The 15531-nt window shown below is 35.3% G+C and overlaps 1 protein-coding gene across 7 annotated transcripts in view; it reads right to left on the reverse strand.

Moving 5' to 3' along the window:
* ahr1b (aryl hydrocarbon receptor 1b) overlaps positions 1–13119 on the reverse strand; it is an 88907-nt gene extending 75788 nt beyond the window's left edge. For 6 of the 7 annotated variants that reach the window (XM_087302752.1, XM_087302751.1, XM_087302750.1 and 3 more), the window contains exons 1-2: positions 12567–13119; positions 10793–10980 (exon numbers count right to left, since the gene is read on the reverse strand). In XM_087302752.1, the coding sequence (XP_087158878.1) occupies positions 10793–10980; positions 12567–12607 (229 nt within the window). In that variant the 5' untranslated portion in view covers positions 12608–13119. 7 annotated transcript variants of the gene reach the window in all.
* Positions 13120–15531: the final 2412 nt, after the last annotated feature.

Raw genomic sequence — 15531 nt, forward strand, 5'->3', positions numbered from 1 at the left:
ATATTTTTTAACTATATATAAATATATAAAGTTATAGTCATTAATAAAATTAATTAAGTTATACATATTAATAAAACGTATGCAATCTGCACCCTTGAAATGAAAGTACAAAGATTGCCAACTGGTGGTGCAAAGAGAAAACTTATTGATATGAACTTTTTAGATCGCTTTAGTACAAATTGTGTATAATAGAAATGCACAATATGTGACTTTTTTAAAGCAATAATACATTTATGCAGTCATAGACATGTTTTGATAGTTAATATGCCGGTGATTTGATGCTTCACAAAAGTTGCAGACACCTTTACCAATGTGAAAACTTTTTTGTAAACAACCAGTTATTCTTTACACCAATTAAAAAACGGCTACTATAATAAAGAAAATATTTTCTAAATGTGGAACTAAATACATTGATTTGCATTGAAATACATGATGAATACACTTGACACATGAAAGTGTAAAGCCTGCAGCTCACAACAAATGTGGAAGGTTATTGCGTGTCATATTTAACAAGCCGTTTACTGCTAATTTGATGTAATTTTGCTCACATGGATAATTGAATATTAATCAGATGATGTCATTACGCTGCTGTGCCGTCAGCCAATCGTTGCATTGCTGATCATGATTTCGAGAATCGATAGATCTGTCCTTCACAACACACGCAGGGATCTCAGATCAGTTTATCCAGACATTCTAATCTGATTCGCGAACTCGTTTGAAGAACCAAATTAGCGAGAGATCAGTTATCAAAATTAAAAGATCCGGGATCTGACAAATAATCTTAGATCATTTAAGCGAGGTACGAAGAACGGACCCCTGATAGTGTTTGCTTTGCTTTGGCTTTTTCAGGGTAAATTATTGTAATCTACCGATTGCAACAGAGAAAAAATCTCTGCAGACTGATAGCATTTCATGCTGTTCAGCCTTATAAACTTAAAATGTGAGCAAAATCACCTGTTTTGTCATCACTTTAGACATTACGCTAGAGAATCATATATATAAATATAAATATAATTATATTATTATAAACAATATTATTTAACCCTTAAAAATAATAAATTATATTATAAATAAAATCGTTTATTATCTTAAACATATTTAACCCTTAAATATGAAGACAGCTGCCTGTGGCTTAAAATAATTAAATAAAAATGATAATATACAATAATAATAATAATAAAAATAATATAATGATAACACTATTTAAAAAAACAAAATACATAAATTATTATATTAATAATATTTTATTATTATCATCAATACTGATAATTAAACAAATACAATATATACTAAATTAATTGATAACTTAATTACAATGAAACATGTTGAATTCACTGCAACTATACATTTATTTATGCAGTTTTATTCATAGTTTGAATTATTTTACATTATTATATCTTCTATTCATTATTAATTATTTTTCATAATCTGTTTGCTTTTTGGGTCATTTTGATGCACTTTTAGTGTTTGTGATGTGTACATGTAGTTTTTATTTTTATTATTATTTGCTTTGTTTTTTAGTTATCTGAAACTGAAATGAAAATAAGAAAAATTTACACAGCATCTAGCTGAAATTATCAATATAAAAATATTAATAATGAAGAAAAAAAAAAGAAATACATACATCGAAAAAATTTTCTTTTGATTAGTTTCAAGGACCACAAATGTTTTTATTTACTGTAATACATGTCTTCTACATTATTTTTTATGATTTTACAATAAAATAAATCTTTAATTTTGTATAATTAATCAGATTTTAATTAACTAAACCAAAAACATATCTACTGTGTTATATTTTTTAACAGTTCCTAACTACAATTTAAAAAATGAGGAATATCTTTGGACAGAACAAAATCATTGTGGCGAAGATACTGTTATATAATTTGACAGAATTTCTTGCATTTTGAAGAAATCGAAAAGTAAATGGTTTACTGAGTTTGGAAGTCATGTGATATAATGTGTTGTAACAGCAGTGTGTGTGAGTGTGCGAGTGCAGAAATGCAGAAGAGACTCTTCGTGGAAAATGAGCTCAGAAGCTGGTGATTAGAGACGAGCTCTCGTAAAGCTGGAGACTAATTGTGCTAATACACAAACCAGACCCAAATACTGTTTACACTGAGCTGGGATTTCTGTCGTCTTCCAAAACATCCCTTTTCACCGTGGATGATGACTTTACGGAGAACGAGTGGGCGAAATGTTGGTCAGTCAATGAGACTATTTACAATATGATATTTACAATAATAAAGTGAAATAAGTTACACAAAGTCAAAATAGTTCATAACTATTATAATAACGCCTGAAATACTTCATGTTTTTGTCAATGAGGATTTTAATGAGTGCCCTATAAAGAGTGAAAAATAAAAATTTTAATTTCTAGCCTTTTATTTAGCATAAAATAACAAAAAAGGTGCCATCTTTTCAGACATTTAGAGTATATTCATATCTTCATATATTCAACACAAAACCAACGCTTCAATACTTGAAGTTGACGAGTTACAAAACCAATATTAGATGTAATAACCCCTTTTTGTGAATAATAAAAAAAGTTTTTTATTAGAAACTTAGAAAAAATGTTTTAGAGTCAGCTGTATTGGTGTTTTATTTAACGTTAATTGTGCAATTTATCATGATTATAAAAATACCTCTCTTCGCAGTAGTCTGTCAACAAGGGAGGCAACGATTATAGATTTTGGTTGTACAAGTATAGTTCGAGGAATAATCGGAATAACTATTATGCATTTGAAGTGTGTAATCGAAAAGTAGAAATATGTGTTATCCATACAAATATGAAGCTGATAGGTCAGTTCTTTTGACTCGTGGTGTGCTCGTGGCATTCTGAAAATTTTAGACATTTTTATCTAGGTTCGCCTGGAAATCACGTCTCTCCCAATATGCACATGGAAGCTGCGCACCTCCATTGGAAATAATGGCTAGTTTATACTTCTGCTGCAAGTGATTCTGCAGTCGTGCATTTATACTTCTGCTTGCTGTTTGTGTAGTCATGCAATATCACTTCCGAAACACTAGCTGGCAGTATGTTTTTATGATCTTCTGTGAGTTTTTTTTGTGGGCATTTTTTTCTGAATGCTACTTTAATGTACAAGTAGCTAAATCTCGTTTATTCAGAGGCGGGAATCGGCAGATGTACAACAACTTTAATCATGAGGTAAACACAAAATAATTTACATCTGGAGCTCCTTTAAAGGACTTGACACTCGTAAACACTCGCGGCTCTAGCACTGCCCACACTTGTCACCGCTACCGAGTCGACCAATCAAAAAGCTTACGCTATGCATTATTGCGACGTGTAGTTGCAGTTTTTGAGAGATGCACATCAGTGCCGGCGTCAGCCACATCAAGAGGTATGCGACCACATGAAGGTTGCGCCAGACCATACGCTTGCGCTTGACGCAGAAGTATAAATTAATCCTAATAAACTTGCGAATGCAAAAGTCGTGACATGTAGATGGCCTCTCAGTCAAAGTTAATTTAGTGCGTGTGCATATTAGCCTTCATGTACAAGTTCGGAACTTTAAACTAGCGCACAGTTGGCATAACTTTGTTTAGTTACAGCAGTTTTGTTTTGTGCAGAAATGCTGTGTTGAGAAGCTTTTACAAATAATTAATCTAATTAAATCGCGGTTTATAGTGAAATTGGTTAATCGTTGCATCCCTACCGACAACACCGCTAACTTTAAAGAGGAATCTAATTTAATTGCCAAATTAAGTGGAACACTCCACTTTATTATTGTTAGTTAGCTAAATTTACAACTCTTAAAGTTTTTTTTTTATAATTATTTTTTTAGGGGTTTTCACCTTTATTGATAGGACAGTGGAGATATAGAGACAGGAAAGTGTGGGGAGCAGAGATAGGGGAAGGATCAGCAAAGGAATCGAACTCGGGTCGCTGCAAGCATTGGCGCTGACAACAACTTTTAAAGTTAAACAGTTGAAGTTTTTGATTCCATTCAGCCAATCTCCGCGTTTGGCGGGAGCACTTTTAGCTTAGCTTAGCTCAGCATAGATCATTGAATCAGATTAGACCATTAGCATCTCGCTCAAAAATTAAATCTTTTTTTTTAAATAAATTTTTTTTATTGAATTGTATTAATTATTGAAGATTTTTTTAATGAAAAGCTTAAAAAACAAAATGCTAATGGTCCAATCAGATTCAATGAACTATGCTAAGCTAAGCTAAAAATACTCCTGCCAAACCCGGAAATCGGCTGAGCGGATTCAAAAATGGTAAAACTCAACTGTTTAACTCTAGAGGAGTTGTAAGGTGAGTGGAGTGTTCCTTTAAACATGCACTAAAATTCTGTCAAAGTGTTTAATCGGAGAATATATTATAAACACATACAAAGATCTTAGATAGCACAGGTTTCAGATGGCACCATGAGAAGTAACTGCATCCACAATCAAAACCATCCTCATAAAAGTGCTAATCCCTTCAACACACATACAAGCCCAGCGCTGTTACTGTCTACGCCAAAAAGATTAAACCAACACAACATTGTTGTCATGCCATTAAGTGAAACAAACCACAGGCGTCTGATTCTGTGCAAACTGTGTCTCGTGACACAATGAATCACTGGAAACACCGCTTGACTAATGAATGCTGGCAAGACATCGACAGGGCCAATAAAACCAAGGAATAACATCACATGCTTTTATTTGCGTGTTTAATAAATGTCACAACCATAAATCAGCGTGAGAGGACGCCAAGATGGAGCTCCCAATCCGCTATCCATCATGGCTAATAAACGCAAAACCAGGCCTTTAATGCTCTTCAGGGTGACATTTTTACTGCCGTATGATATGCAAACATACACATATGTCACACTTCGATAACTTTGCATGCTGAATTAGCTCACAAATGAAGCAAAATGGGGGAAAAGGGGGTGAGGGGTATGTGGCATACTTGATAAATCACATGATGCATGTTAACATTTCTACTAGCAAAATTTATTTTGGAATTAAAAATAGGATTACTGTAAAAAAAAAAGGAAAAAGTGGATGAGGAGAGATAAAGGAATAAACAGAGCGAGCGAGAGGAAGAGAGAGAAAGAGAGAGAGTGAGAGTAAAACAGACTTTTCAGTGGCTAAAGTTGATCAAAATGAAGAGCTTCTCTGATGCCATCTGGTTCACAGTCCTAATTCGTTGGTTTCTGGCATGCACACATGGATTAAAGATTGCCCTGCGTTAACCTGGCATACACATAATCATCAAAAATAAATAAATAAACAAATAAACATATATATTTTAGGAGGAAATCCAGATGTGGCCTCAGAAAGAAGCTTTGATGGTCAAATCTGTATAAAATTTTCTACATGATTTATGTTCATTTATGTTTTAGTTATTAATTAAGTTAGATTAAATAATACAATAAATAATATAAGGACGCATAATAAACATAATAATAATATTTCATTGGCATTCTTTCATTTTTCTTGTAGTCATTAATTTAAAAAAATGATGAACACTGACATCATCACTGACGTCAATAGATGAAGAATATTAGACAGTAATATTATTTAATTATAGGTTATTTGCTTGTTTTCCCAGTAATGGCTTTCAATTGAAAAGGCATCTGCTGTGTAAAATATATGCTGGATAAGTTGGTGGTTCATTCCGCGGTGGCGACCCCTGAATAATAAAAGGACTGACCCGAAAATAAAAGGGAATGAATGACTGAATGCTTGTTAGCATGATAAATATTTTCTCCAAAAGTTGGAGTGATTTCCCAGAGATGGGTTGCGGCTAGAAGGGCATCCGCTGCGTAAAAACTTGCTGGATAAGTTGGCGGTTCATTCCGCTGTGACGACCCCGGATTAATAAAGGGACTAAGCCGACAAGAAAATGAATGAATGAATGATGAATGAATGCATATCTATTCATTTCAGAATGATCGATGTTGGCCCCAAATGCCTTATTATTATATATTATTCATTTATATTTGTCATAGTGAAATTGTCTGTAAGTGGGCTACTTTGTGAGGAAACAAACAAACAAAAAAACAACTGGAATCTTTTCTGCATTCACTAAGCCAGAAAAAAGCAGAAAAAGCCAATTTGCCTGACTAAGCATGACTATTCCTAATGCACGAGGCCAAATCAGTGCATGCAAAGAGCGTAAGAGAGAGAAAATGAGAGAATTAAAGATATATATAGCTGCCTCCATCATTTAGCTCCATTTCCCAATTCTTACCGCCATTTTACTGAATGCTCGAATCCAATATTCAGACGTCAGATAGTATTTGCTCTGTTTACACACAACAAATGATGTTTTATTTACGCATAACAAATTATGTTGTGTTTCACTGAAGGATTGGAGAGTGAGGGAGAAAAAGTAACCGCTGGTGCCATGACCCGGAGTTGAAGAATATAAATAGAGGCAGAAAGCGAGAGAGACAAATCAACACTAAGAAGCGCACTAAGAAGCGGAGCAAGTCTAATTGGGGTCTTGCTTTATTTGCCGTCTCTCTGATCACACAGAAAGCTTCCTGGGGCATTAGAAGTGCTGCAAAAACTGACCTACATTCAGCCTTACAACATCCCTTTCTTCCCTAAGGAGGCTTTTTGAAGTCCTTTATGCTGATCTGGAGTCAGAAGATGCGCTAATTTATCATAAATGTATCTTTTTTGGTTATAAGAAATTCAATTTAGTAAGAAACTACCAGGTACCGAGCTTTGTAAGAATCGGGCAGATTTTTTTCCAGTTAAAATGAAGGAACAACACTTTTTTTGTAGTCTAGAGTTAAAGGTGCAGTAGGTGATTGTCTTCTGAAACATGTTTTGTTGTGCTGGTTGAAAGTCTCTTCACAGTCCAATAGTAATGATTACAGTAAATGATCTAAATGTGTTTATATGCATTTTTATATTCTGGGTAAGGCATAAAACTAAAAAAGTTCATCCAATTAAATAGAGTCGGACCGACATCTCTCATAATTCTGATAAGCAGGTCAGACTCTCTGTCAGCAAATGCAGATTCGGACTTCTGCGCATCTGTTCACGCAGATCGGCCATTCGCGCGTGCCCATCTGCATAAGCGGTCGCGCGGTCACGAGACAGACCGGGAGAAATCAAATGCTGGATTGAAACTTTTAAAAACCTGAATCAATATTGGAGTTACTTTAGCAAGCTGGAGGAAGGACGACACCATGGCTGAAATGTTACTGTTAGACCGGTAATGTTCTGTTTTAAAACTATTTTAGTCAGGCTAAGCTTATGTTAGATTGTGTTGTGTTATGAATGACTTATATGCACAGACGTGTTGTTCAGCCACTAAAATTTCCCGGTGAAAGATTGAAGTGATTATTTTCAGTTTCATAAGGTCTTTTTACAGCATCTATAATGTAGATTTATATTTAGTTTAACAACAAAACATCAGTAAATAGCGCTGTTCCGCCTAGCCTGCTTTATTGAGCTGAAGTTGCTTTTATATTCACATTGGGTCATTTTTGAACAATGACAGCCCCTTCCTACAGTTTACCATGCTACTCTGAATATTCACTCTGAAATAGCATGTAAGTGTGGCTAAGTAATAATAAGTTTAATTCCTGCACGGCGCTGGCACTAACTACAGTAACTGGCGAATGACATGAACTAGTGGGTTGTCTGTCTGCTGTTGTGACGGGGTGCGTGCACTCGCGATTTCAGGGGGTGTGACTATAAATCACAGTCCGTCACCGCCGTCCAAAGATAATATGCTAAGCAGTTAGCATTTTAACAGATCACCTACTGCACCTTTAAACAGTGAACTTTTTTTAATCCATTCAGCCAATATTTGGGTCTGAATGGGGCACTGTTAGCTTAGCTTAGCATGATTAGCAACAGATTAGACCATTAGTGTCTCATTCAAAAAAGTCCAAAGAGTTCCGATATTTGTTTTATTTAAAGATTCTACTGTAGTTTAATCATGTATTAGACTGATAGAAAATATTGTTAGGATCTATACTCTCATTTTGACGTAACAATCAAGGAACTTTGCTGCTGTACCATGGCTGGAGCAGGCACAATTATATTACGCAGTGACTTTAGTGTATTACAGTTCAAATATGGCTCCAGATCTAAACTAAACTAAACTAAACTAAACTAAACTAAACTAAACTAAACTAAACTAAACTAAACTAAACTAAACATGCTCTGAATCATCTCTCGCAACGTTGGTTTTATTGATGGATGTTTGCTGATTTTCATTTGCTGCTTACTTTGGAATTTCATAATATGGAAACCTGTAACCATTGACTTCCATAGAATAATTTTCCATCTATGCATTTAAATGGTTGCAGGTTTTTAGCATTCCTCAAAATATCTTCTTTTATGTTCGACAGAGAAAGCTCACAGGTTTGAAACCACTTAAAGGTGAGTAAATAGTGAGTATATTTTCATTTTTGAGTGAACTATCCCTTTTATAGAAAGTAAATTGGATGACAATTCAGAATAATTATCCCTGCAATAACATCAACAGCGTCATCACTGATGTTGCAGTGATTATAATTGGCAGTGACATCACTGAACAATCAGTCACTGTTGCAAATCAACAACACAAGACGATTCAGAAGCGCAGCTAGACGCTCACAATTCACCCAGATCACTCGATCAGTGGCTCACGTTCACCTGAACAGCCATTTTAAACTCCACTTCCTTAAATAAACACACCCCTCCATTTTATAAATTCTTTAAGCTCGTTATGTTGAATTATTCATGCTTCAGAGGAGGCCGTTCCTGCAGCGCAGCGCAGCATGTCCACGCTCCATCCCAGAGTCACAGAGACAATGACATATTTCACCAACAAACCTGCAGTTACAGACGCAAATGTGTCGTCGGAATGGAAGGAAAGAGTATTGAAAAATTTTGGTGTGGACACCGTGATCAAGTTGAATGGACGGAGAGCTTCTGTGTGCATGCTGAAGACAATCGCTAAAGTGCTGATGCTGATGATTCTCAGTACACAAACCCCAGAACCAAAGAAACAGAGCATCACAAATGAGGCTAACAAGCAGAATAACTAAACAACTGCAATCCTCTTCAACATAAAAAATGAGGACAGAAATACAGATTTAGTGGGAAAAAACAACAAACATTTGAATATCTGATTGTTTGTTTACATATCTATCTATTCGCCTCAGTTTCCTTCTCTCTCTCTATTTGTCTGCCTGTCTCTCACTGTCTATCCTGTCCATCTTTCCCACCCATCCACCCACCCATCCATCAATCAATCAATCAATCAATCAATCAATCAATCAATCAATCAATCAATCCAGTCTATCTATCTATCTATCTATCTATCTATCTATCTATCTATCTATCTATCTATCTATCTATCTATCTATCTATCTATCTATCTATCTATCTATCTATCTATCTATCTATCTATCTATCTATCTAGTCTGTCCATCCATCCTTCTATCCAGCCATCCATCCATCATTTCATCTATGTATCTACTCTGTCTGTCTCTTCCTCCCATTCTCTATCTATTCATCTATCTATTTCCTTTTTCCGACCTTTCCTCCATCCATCTATTCAGTCCATCTCTCCCCCCTCCCTCCATCCATCCATTCGTCCATCTAGTCCCTCCCTTCCTCCTTCCCTCCGTCCATCCATTCATCTATCGATCCATCCAGTCTGTCCATCCCTCCCTCTTTCCAGCCATCCATCCAACATGTCCATCTATGTATCTACTCTATCTGTCTCTTCCTCCCATTCATCAATCTAGTCCTTCCCTCCCTCCCTTCCTCCATCCATCTATTCTGTCTGTCTGTCCCTTCCTCCATCCATCCATCTAGTCTGTCCGTCTCTCCCTTCCTCTATCCATCCATCCATCCATCCATCCCTTCATTCATTGATCTATCCCAACTGTCCATCCGTCCCTTCCTTGCTCTATCCATCTAGTCTGTATGTCAACTCATCCATCCATTTATCCTTTTATCCATCCAGTCTATCTGCCCCTCCATCCATCACATCTATCCATCCAGTCTATACCCCACTTCCACCCGCTGGTCTGTACCTTCCTACCTCCCTCCCTCCCTCTATCCATCATGTTCATCTATTCTATCTATCTAGTCAGTCGATCCATACATCCATCCATCCATTCATTCACCCACCTATCCAGTCTGTTCATCCCTTCATCATCTACCCATCCGGTCTGCCCATCTATCTATCTATCTATCTATCTATCTATCTATCTATCTATCTATCTATCTATCTATCTATCTATCTATCTATCTATCTATCTATCTATCTATCTATCTATCTATCTATCTATCTATCTGTCTGTCTGTCTGTCTGTCTGTCTATCTATCTATCTGTCTGTCTGTCTGTCTGTCTGTCTATCTGTCTGTCTGTCTATCTGTCTGTCTGTCTGTCTGTCTGTCTATCTATCTATCTATCCTGCTTTTCTGTCCATCCATGCCATCCATTCATCCATCCATCAAATCTAGTATGTTTATCCCTTAACCATCTACCTATCTCGTCTGCCCATCCATTCATCCATCTATCAAGTCTGCCTGTCGATCCATTTGTCCTGTGTGTCCATCCATCCATCTTGTCTGTCTCTCCATCCATCCCTTTCAGCTGTCTAAATGATGTACAGTGGATCATTTCCAATTTCAGATTACATTTCCCACTGCGGCCAAACAACAGACTGTGTTTTGTCTGACCCAGCATCACAGCAACAGACTCATTCATCAGCACCCACAGTCTCATCCACACACATCCACCCACTCGCACCAAAAAAAACATCTTTCGTTTCATAAACACATGCAGTCTTCAACATGTACAATAACTCACCAGAGAAGAAGTTCTTGGCGCGCAGGTAACTGACACTCAGGCGCAGAATGGAGAGTTTGTCCAAGCTGCTCGTCACCTCCTCTGGAAATGGAAGAAGACTAGACAACCGGTCCAACTCAGAGTTTAACCGATCTCGATGGCGTTTGGACGGGTTCGACTTCACCCCTTCAGCTGGAGGCTGCTTCACCCTGAGTACAATAACACACTTCAGAAGTACTATTCAACAATGGGTTAAATGGTGACACCCCCCCCCCCCCACTTCCCCAAAAAAGACAGTTTGGATGGCATGAAAATATACAAGCCACACTCGAAAGTCAATTTGCATATAACTATATGGTTGTTTTCACTAAATTTGCTCAATTGTCAACTTTCTGCCTGTTGTGTTAATGGATTTGCATATTGTTGGGTCTGCGCTGTTCTCAGGAATAATAATACATTTCAGTATTTGATTTAAGGGAAATTTGTGTGCACCTTTGTACAAAAAAAAACACTTTCGGGTCACCACCCTAGCGTAAAATCTGAATCCTGGTACACGCACACAGGCACGCACGTCACGTATACATGCAGAGATTATGAAATGTAATGGGCTGTTACTGTAAATATGACTTCTTTATGAATGAAACAATCACTGCAGACTGATGTGACTGTTTAAAGTTATGTACAGAAAATAAATAAATAACAATGTCAATAATAATTTATTAAAAAAAATAAATATATATAAATTGCTTTGATTATTTTATGTAACAGCTATATAAACTTGATTTTAAAACTAGGTGGCATAACTGTTAATAATGAAGGTGTTTTAAAAGAATAGCATTAATTAATAATCAAATATATGAACATAATTGTGCACAACATAAATTCAAATTCCAGGGTAAATCTTGCAAGTTTATGTAAAATCATGTAATAAGTCAATTACTAAATAAAATTAAAACAATAATTAAAAAAAAAAAAGATATATCAAAAATATATTATACAAATAATATATTTTGGTAACACTTTATAATAAGGTTGTATTAGTTATTGCATTTCCTTACACGAACAAAGAGTAAACAACACATTTATTCAGTTAATAAAAATACAATTAGTTCAAGTTAACTCGCAGTGCATTAACCAACGATAAAAAAACATACATTTTTATTTTAATAAGCCATTAATAAACGTTGTACTATGATTAATATATGCTCTACAAGCACTGTTCATACATAGTTCATGTTAGTAAGTATATGAACTAATTTACAGGAATTTTGATATCATATTTTAAATAAAAGTGTGATAGCAAAAATAGCAATCACTTCACTCCGTACATTTTCAGAACAGCATTCCAGAGCACTAATCTGATATCTTTTGATATATTACAATTTAAGACAGGAATTTTAATGTACATTCTTGTACATGGTAAAGAATAGAGCAGTAAAGCCTTATGTAAGCATATTATTACCAAGCGAGCAGTACTGAGAATTGGAATAGAACATTATTACGCACACAAATAACACAAAAAGCACTAATAATACTACCACATTTGATTAACTGAAATGAAATAATAAAAGTAACGTTACATATGAATATTTACTTCTGAAAGACTGGCCTAAAGAGATTATATCCGACCAACATTACTGTTGTGAGCTTCTGAGGGAAAATACTAATAAACCACTAATTATCGCTAAATATTGGTTTGTTTTTTGTATATAATGTCGGGCTACATGTTCTCTCAGAATCCAATATGCTACATTAATTCATCACACAAACACACACTTTTCTGTTAAACACTCACGTCCTTTGCACCGGTTTTCTTCTTTTTCGTCCCGCGTACATGTTTAAGGCGTCAATATGAGGAGTCCAAGTCTTCAGGTGAAATTAATTATAACAAATTATCAGAAACAGAAATCCTTCTAAATTAAGCAAAACAACCCCGTAAACAAATAAAATCTGATTTCATGCGCAGGTCATTAGTGTTAAAATAATAATTATACTTGAAAAAATGCTTATAATAAATATAATATTGTATAAATTGTGCAAAAAAGGCACCCAAAATCTCAATATCACATAAAAGGAAACGCAAAGAGTGTAATTCCTCTTCAAATATATTTTAGCATTGATAAGAAGTGACAAGAAATCCTCTTCATCTTATTCGTCCCCAACAGTGCTGATGAGTTTGTAAACAAGCCTCCAAAGTCAAATGTTTGGCTAGAATAATACATTACACGTAATATTTACACAAATAAACCAAATCCCGCGTCATAATTTGTTCCAGCTTCGTGTCTAATTCATTTTTGGCCGAGCCGCTTCACTAAGTCCCCCCAACTGCGCGCTCTCGACATCGGTTTGCAGGGGCACGCGCATTTGGTTGACCAGGCAACCGGCACAGATTTGCGCAGGAGCGCGCGTAGAGCATCAGAGGCCACGGCTTAAAGGCAAAGGGGAAAAATCTCCTAGGATACAGAACGTCAGACTTTTTAACTCCTGTGATTGGTCAGCGGGGTTCAAAATTACGTTTCTATGCTTATGAATATTTATAACGAAATGTGATTTGCAGAAAGGCAGGCGTTGGCAAGTTGGCGCAACCAATCAGAGTAGGGAGGAGATATTGTTTATAAATATTAATGAGATTACACGCTGGATTCCCCAGGAAGGTTACCAAGAAACGCTCACACGCCTGATAAATATTAATTAGACTGCTGGACACAGTATGTTTGCTTTTCTTTTTTTAATCTGGTCAGCTTTTACACTTGATATTTAATACAAGGGCATTTTAAATAATGCTTGCCAAATTAAGATGTGTAAACACATTTTAAACATTAACTTTCAAGTAGGCCGACATTAACCCTTTCCCACTGAACATTGGACTTCTGATGGACGTCCAAAAGACATCTATTACCAACGGACGCAATATAGACATAGGCCTACATGCATGTTCGTCAGAGGTATGGTGGGTTAATTGTCTCACGAAGATTGCATTTCTTAACTCCTAATGTCGCTAGTTAACACTAGTGCATTTTTTCAACACATCACCTAATTTCTAAAATATCAACCTCTACCACATCGTTGACAGGGGCGGAATTAAGGTAAGCGTCCACTTAGCCCAGTGAAATCTAAGGGTTCACAAAATAAATACCTAGAATAAATGATAACTATCATATTTTGTATGACGGGTGTCTAAAAAATAAGTTTAATGTTTATTACATCGCAAATGGGCAAATGTGTCCCCCACCCTCAATAATGGATCAGTCAGCAGTTAAATCAGATATTTAGTTTTAAAAGCGAAATAGTTCATAATTTTGAGTTGTGAATCCATTTTAAGAAAACAAATAGGCCTAATTGAAAAGGTTTACAAGCTGCGTACATGTTGTTATCATTATTCTGCATTAAGACAAAATGTAGAAAAGGAAATTGAGTGATATAAGAATAAAAACAGCAAAATATATTAAAATGAAATTAAAGAGAAAACGGTGTATTTTAGAATTTTCAGGCTCCATGGCCGGATGCTTATGACCCCCGAATCACTAAATCTGCCACTGTGGTTGACATGTCGGTTTATGGAAAGTACCGGAATTAATACATACACTATGGAAAAAAATCTGAAAATATGAAGTGTAAAATCAATTTATTTAAAGAATATTCAAAATAAAACATTTTTAAATGCTAAATCGCCTTTATTTTTCGAAGTATGCCCTAAATATTTCAAATTCTCATTTAACATGATTTCTTGTTTTTTTTTCTTTTACAATAAAACCAAAAGTGTAGTAGTGCAACAGGATTTTGTATGTTTGATTTTTTTTTTTGTAAACCAACAATACTGTGCAGTGTAAACCATTATTTAAATTATTTAATCATTTTTAAAATGACTTTAACAGTCATATTTTAAAACAGCGAAAATATAATCAACCATTTGGTAGAGCAAGTGGTTCAAGGGTTAAAGAAAAAAAAAGTTATTTAAATTTTGCTTTTAAATTTCTCAAGTTTAAATTAACTCTTATAATTTATAAAATAAAGAATTGCTATTCCACAGGCTATACAAAACAGACATCTCTGTTTACAGAAATTTACAAATAATTTCAAGGATTCTAATTACTATATAACAAATTATTATAAAAAAAACCTTACAATATTTGATAACTGAAAGAAACACAATTCACGCAGAAGGCCATGAAGGCGTAAGAATGTGGATAAACCAGGCTGATCTTAAGAGAATTAGCCACTAAATCAAAAAGTTGCGAACTGTCGTTAGAGTGTTCGGATAAACATTAGTTTCATTTGAAGGAAAAATATGACAGAAAACGCCCATAGGAGGTGAAGAAAATGGTTTTCAATCTTACCTTTTGTCCGAAAAATCCATTAAGGGAAACAGTTGATTTGAAAGCAGCTTTCATGAGGATGAGCAATTAGGCACCCAGTAAAATTTAATAGACGTCTAATAGACATCTAAACGTAGACAGCTTGGTTAAACAGGGCTAAACTTTGGTTGTCAGAGAAAATCTAAAAGACATCTAGCCCAAACTTCAAATAGACAGACTTTATATGTAGTTTTTCATTTCTGTTTATTTGATGACTAGTTTTGGCCTATTCTTAGACGTCTATTAGATTTTTGCTGACAGACCAAATGTAGCCTTGATTTAGCCAAGACGATATTTATACATCTATTAGACATCTTTTAAAAACAAAAAAAAAAAATGCTTGCTGGGTAATGCCTTACTGAATGACGCCGACCCCTGTAAATATGCAAATGAACCCTCACTAAA

The sequence above is a fragment of the Danio rerio genome, chromosome 22, assembly GCF_052040795.2.
Source record: "Danio rerio strain M-AB ecotype USA chromosome 22, GRCz13ab, whole genome shotgun sequence".
NCBI lineage: Eukaryota > Metazoa > Chordata > Actinopteri > Cypriniformes > Danionidae > Danio > Danio rerio.